At 34.3% G+C, this 6,015-nt stretch overlaps 1 protein-coding gene across 1 annotated transcript; it reads left to right on the forward strand.

The window, feature by feature from the left end:
* Window positions 1-1,335: 1,335 nt before the first annotated feature.
* On the forward strand, window positions 1,336-5,048 carry LOC127263185 (uncharacterized). Its single transcript, XM_051292204.1, has 8 exons — window positions 1,336-1,734; window positions 1,871-2,061; window positions 2,527-2,708; window positions 2,787-3,071; window positions 3,152-3,210; window positions 3,301-3,337; window positions 3,418-3,489; window positions 4,124-5,048. Exons 1-8 carry the CDS (start codon window positions 1,635-1,637, stop codon window positions 4,833-4,835), a joined length of 1,638 nt encoding a protein of 545 aa, XP_051148161.1. The 5' UTR covers window positions 1,336-1,634; the 3' UTR covers window positions 4,836-5,048.
* The last annotated feature ends 967 nt before the right edge of the window (window positions 5,049-6,015 follow it).

Genomic DNA, 6,015 nt, shown 5'->3' on the forward strand with positions numbered 1-6,015 from the left:
AATGAAGTATATGGATTAGTGTCATTTATTATTAGTCTATTTGTTGTATTTTTATTATATAAACAATCATTTGTGTTATCATTAGCACCATATGGAATAATTACCTTTTTTTGAAGAGAATTATTTTTAAAATTTGAATAAAACTTACTTAATATGATATGTTTATAGTGTAAATTTAATTTTTCGTTATATAAAAAGTATATATATTAAACCTGAAGTATTTGTTTTACGAGATTATTGAAAAAAAAAATACATAGAAAAATGTGTGGAAAAAAAAATACTCCCTCCGTCCTACATAATTTGTCCCTATTTTCTATTTCCGTCCGTCCTACATAACTTGTCCTTTCTATTTTTGGAAATATAATTATGCACTTTAATCACATTTTAAATTTTAAATTTTCTTAATTTTAATTAAATTATTTACTTATCTTAATCTTAATCTTAATCTATAATTATTTTTACTAAATAATAATTATTTTTACTAATATATTTTTTAATTATTTACTAATTATATTTTACCTAATATTTCTATGGTAATAGTCCTATATTTCCTAGGACGGAGGGAGTAATAAAGAACACAGCCTTGAAATTTTTAAAATATATTTAATCTATAGTCCGAGACCAAAAATACACAGTAATGCAGCCCAGATGATTCAGATTTAAATTTGGGCCTAATGCCCCATTTTAACGGGCCATAAAATAAAATTATCATGTGAAGAAACGATAATAAAAATATTAAAATGTTTGTTATGTTTTTTTTTTTTTTTTTAAGTTCAATTTTATTTTATTTTTTTATAAAAATATTATATTTGAACTATTATATAAATAAAAGTATATAAAAAAAAAAAAAAAAAAAAAAAACGAAATCAGACTAAGGAAAATCCATTTTTTTATTAGAATATAGAAATAACAAAACGACAAGGTGTAGACACAGGTCACTCTTCAGATTCTCCAAATTGGCTCATTGAAAGCAACAAATTACTAACACACAAACATAATAAAATAATCATTATTATCTGAAATTGAACTCAAATATCTGCTTAAATTAATCAATAATTATTTGACTAAGCAAGAATTAAATAATGGAAAAAAAAAATTCAATCAAATCAAATATCACACGTCGCCATGTGTCAGTGGGCACTGTAACGCCAGCGTTACAAATTACATAAATTAATTATAATTATAATGCCACGTAGTCATTACTGTTTCTTTTCGGAATTACAAATTAAATATCTTTTCCTCTAAATCATTGTACGGGCACCGGCGGTTCGGTTCGCGACAGCTGTCAACTAGCCGTTACCTGTTCATTGGCCCCCAAATTGAATAAAACCCTAATTCCCAAATTACAATATACAGAAAACTTTTGCTTTTTGGGATTTTCCACATCGAATCGAATCCTTGTTTGTTCAAAAATTAGTAAATTATAGTAATAATGGATTTCCAAAACGCGGAATCGATCTATCCTTCCCAATGATGCGTCGCCGCGTGGGCTCGCGTTTTGTCCGCATTCAATCCAATTTTGCGTGTTTCTGGAATCGGCAGGAGCTGAAGAGGTTCAATTGTGAGTACATAGATAGCGGAATTCGTGTCTGAGAAGCTGTTTTGTAATTTGGGGGGACGAATCGGTGGAGAAGATGAAGCTCTGTGTGATGATGGGTAAACCCAAACCCTGCTCTTCTGGTCTGCTTCTGGTAGTCTCAGTTATCGCGATTTTGTGGTTCTGTTCATCGTCAGGTGAGTTTTGAGCTTTATGGTTTTGATTTTGCCAATTGTGAGTGGCTTTTCTTCGAATGTGTTATGGAGATTAGGGTTTTCTCAATTTCTTTTGCTTTAATTTTGGTAAATTTTGGTTTGATGTACTGTAAATCAGTTGTGGCTGGTGAGGTTGGAAACGGCGTCGTTTTGCGGGGGATTCAGAGGTCTTTGTTGGAAGTAAACGACACGTCCGGGAATTCGTCATCGTTGATTTTGGCTGAAGGAAGAACTCGCCGGAAAGATCCGCTCGACAATCTCCATTATTACACCGGCGGATGGAATATCAGCAACGAACATTACTTCGCTGTGAGTGTTTCCTGCTGAATTCTCTTCAATTTCTTCGAACATCGTCAGATTCAAATCGATAGTGATTATAGGAAGAAGATAGTATCGATCCTGATTTATGAGAAACTTCTTGTGCAATTGAATGAGTTTCTGCAAGAAATTGGTGAGAATCTTCTCTGCAACTGATGCATCGTGGTTTAGGAGAAACTGATCGTGAAATCGAATGTGTTCTTCGTGAAAATTGATAGTAATTTTCTCTGCTATTTGTGTAATTGAATGTGTTCTTCGTGAAATTGATGTTAATTTCTGTTATAATATCGGACTTTCTCTAAATCAAGATTTAGGATAAACTGTTTGTGTAATTGAATGTGTTCGTCTGCATTGTGATTTAGGATAAGCTGTTTGTGCAATTGAATGTGTTCTTCATGAAAATTGATGTTAATTTCGCTTACAATTTCAAACATTCTCTGTATATATCCGATGCAGTCTGTTCTCTACACTGGATCAGCTCTGTTCCTCATTGCCGCAATATGGTTTATCGGATTCGGAATTTTCTTGCTACTGGTCTGTATGTACTTTTGCTGCTGCAGGCGTAGGCGTTATGGCTACTCTCGATTCGCCTACGCATTATCACTCGTTTTACTGCTGTTGTTCACAATCGCTGCAATGTAAGCATTTCCTGTCGAAATTTGGTGTTATTCTCGAAATAATGATTTTTTTAATTTCAATTTGTTCGTTTGTATCAGAGTCGGTTCGATTGTTCTCTACACGGGACAAGGGAAGTTTCACGAGAGTACAAGAAGCACGCTTGATTACGTTTTAAGACAGGCGAATTCGACCGAACAAAACCTAAAGAACGTTTCGAATTATCTCACGGCCGCCAAAAGCATTCGAGTCGAACAAGTTTCACTCCCGCAAGACATGCAGCGGAAAATCGACGACGTGAATCGATTGATCACGACGGCAGCCGACACGCTCGATAGCGCCACCAACAATAACAAAGATGATATATACCGATATTTGGATGCTGTGTAAGTATTCTTTAACGTCTAAGATTTTGCTTGTTGGTTTGTTTTCGGATCGACTTTCTCATTGCCGTAATTTTTTGCAGCGGCCTCATTCTCATTATAGTCGCGGCTGTGATGCTCGCCCTCGCGTTCTTCGGTTTCTGTAAGGCGAATTTGGTTTTGAAATTGGCATTCCTTTCGGATTTTGATTAAAATTTTGATTGATCCTTACTGTTCTTGTCGAATCTTGCAGTGTTGTCCATCTCCGGGCTGCAATGTCTCGCTTACATGTGAGTTTTTACGACTCTCGGGTACTTATTTTTACCGATTCTCGTTTGATTTGATTGATTATTTTTGCGACTATCCGTAGATTGGTTGTGATCGGTTGGATTCTCGTCGCCATCACTTTCATTCTATGCGGCGTATTTCTCGTCCTTCACAAGTAAGCCTTGTCGTCGGGTTTTTTTTATTATTTCAGAAAAATATCTATTAATGGTTCAGTACGGTATATCGAAAAAAATTCAGTATTCCAGATTGTTTGTATGGTATCGATATATATAGTTTAATGCCGAAATACTAAAATTAAAAACTATTTATTTTATAATTTTAGAAAAAAATTAAGAGTAATAATTTTGGTATCAATACTCCTTCGGTCACTTAACAATTTGTCCATTTTTTTTTATGTTAAATTTGTCCTATAACAAAGTATTCATTTCATTTTTTAATTGACGTACTATCTTCCTAACATTATAAGTATTATTTCATATTTCAATAATAATAATTACACAATTTATATTTTTATATCGTACAATTCTAATAAGGTTAGTTTAATCAGAGGGAGTATATCAATTATCACTATGCCTTGATATATCAATATCAATATCAAGACAGTATACGATATTTTCGTTATATACTTGAAATGTTAAATTACTTATCGTTACTGTATCGAAAAAGTTCGAAATGATTTACAAAACTGAATTTTTCAATATTTTTTATTTTTCGATATAATATTGCATTATTTCGGTAATTCGATGGTTTTTTTTCCGATTCTAATTCGGTATGCGTCGATTGCGCAGTGTCGTCGGGGATTCGTGCGTTGCGATGAACGAGTGGGTACAGAACCCGGCAGCGCACACGGCGCTTGACGACATAATCCCGTGCGTCGACAAGGGCGCGGCGCAACAGGCGCGCGACCAGAGCAAGCAAGTCACCTACCAAACGGCAGAGCTCGTCAATGGAATCATCCGGAACATATCGAACTCGAACCCGCCCCGGGGCGTCGTCCGGCCGCCGCTGTTCTACAACCAGTCGGGCCCGCCGGTCCCGCTCCTCTGCAACCCGTACAATCCCGATCTGACCGACCGCCCGTGCTCGACTGGAGAAGTCGATCTGACCAACGCGACCGACGTGTGGAGGAACTTCGAGTGCCGGGTGGATTCGAACGACGTGTGCACGACCGTTGGCCGTCTGTTCCCGACGATGTACGGTCAGATGAGCGTCGCCGTAAACGTGAGCTACGGGCTGACCGAGTACGGCCCATTCCTCACCGACCTCGTCGATTGCACGTTTTTGCGGGACACGTTTACGGTGATCCACAACGAGCATTGCCCGGACCTCCGGCGGTACAGCCGGTGGGTTTATATCGGGCTGGTGATGGTTTCGGTGGCGGTGTTGCTGTCGCTAATTCTTTGGGTGTTGTATGCCCGGGAGCGGCGCCACCGGAAGTATACGAAGCTCGTTGACTCGCAAACGCCGGCGGCGCCGCCGCCGCCGGCGGTGGCTGGTTGAATTTCAGGTGGAGGTTGTGGTTTCTATATATATGTATGTATGAAGGTGAGTTTGTGTAGATGAAATTCAAATTCAAATTTGACTTGAATTTGGGTTTGCATTTGTTTGTTATTAGTTGATGTTGATTAATTTATATGACTCATTTGCCCTTTGCGGGAATTGTAGCGATTATTTTAACGCAGGGACATTTTCGACGTTTTGAAATTTGAGAATTTTGAAAATAGTATGGGTTTGTTCTTTTTTTCTTTTTTTCCCATATATTTTTTTTAAAAAAAATTAATAAATTACACACCTTTATTATTTTTATATTTTTTACATAATTTTTTTTATTTCAATAAAAGATTATTTCCAACAATATTACCAAACAAACACACCTTATAATTTTTATGATATGAGTTTTTCTGTTTTAAATTTTTTTATTAATAATAGATAATATTAAAAATTTTACAAGTGTATATGTAAATGGAATTTTGAGCTCCGTTTAAATAAGACATTTTTAAAAGTTTGGGAATTTCTAAAAAATTGGCAATTGTAAACTATCTTAAACAATTTTTTTTAATAAAATAAATTAATATATAATTGATCGATTATTTATTTTTATAGTATTTGTAAAAAATAGATAACAATTTATCTCCAAAATAATATTTTATTTAGAATCAAACATTAGTTTTGGACGAGATGGTGTTTCGTGCAACTTTGCATTGACACAATGTAGTTTCCCGCAATAAATAAAATATAAGGTGTTTTGTGCACTTTTACTAAAACACAATGGATGTTATATAATTTACCCGTTTGATAAATAATTTTATTTGAAGTATAGGAAATTGTGTATAATATAAAAATAATAAATATGTGTAATATATTAATTTTTAGAAAAAAATATGTTAGATTTTTTTTTCTTCAAAAATAACACACTAGTATTTTTTTATTTAATATTTTGTAAAAATATATATTTTCTAAAACAACCTGGCCCCCCAATTTGCCATCCCTAAATTAATCGAATTATGTAAGAAATTTTAGCAAATTGTAAATTTATTTGGTTTGAATTTGAAATTGAATTTTGTTTAAATTTATATTTTAATTTGATATTTTATAAAATATAATAGTGTATTTTATTAGAAATTGTAAGTGTTAGGTAGTGTAATAGTACTCCTACCATTGACAAAATTTATTTTAATTT

The sequence above is a fragment of the Andrographis paniculata genome, unplaced genomic scaffold (assembly GCF_009805555.1).
Source record: "Andrographis paniculata isolate CXL003 unplaced genomic scaffold, ASM980555v1 Contig66END, whole genome shotgun sequence".
NCBI lineage: Eukaryota > Viridiplantae > Streptophyta > Magnoliopsida > Lamiales > Acanthaceae > Andrographis > Andrographis paniculata.

What these genes read in the sequence shown, in the direction of transcription:
- LOC127263185 (XM_051292204.1), top strand. Translation starts at nt 1,635, where the DNA reads ATGAAGCTCTGTGTGATGATGGGTAAACCCAAACCCTGCTCTTCTGGT. An exon ending in CCTCGCGTTCTTCGGTTTCT is followed by an intron (nt 3,211 to 3,300) that starts GTAAGGCGAATT and finishes CGAATCTTGCAG; the next exon opens with TGTTGTCCATCTCCGGGCTG. An exon ending in GTATTTCTCGTCCTTCACAA is followed by an intron (nt 3,490 to 4,123) that starts GTAAGCCTTGTC and finishes TCGATTGCGCAG; the next exon opens with TGTCGTCGGGGATTCGTGCG.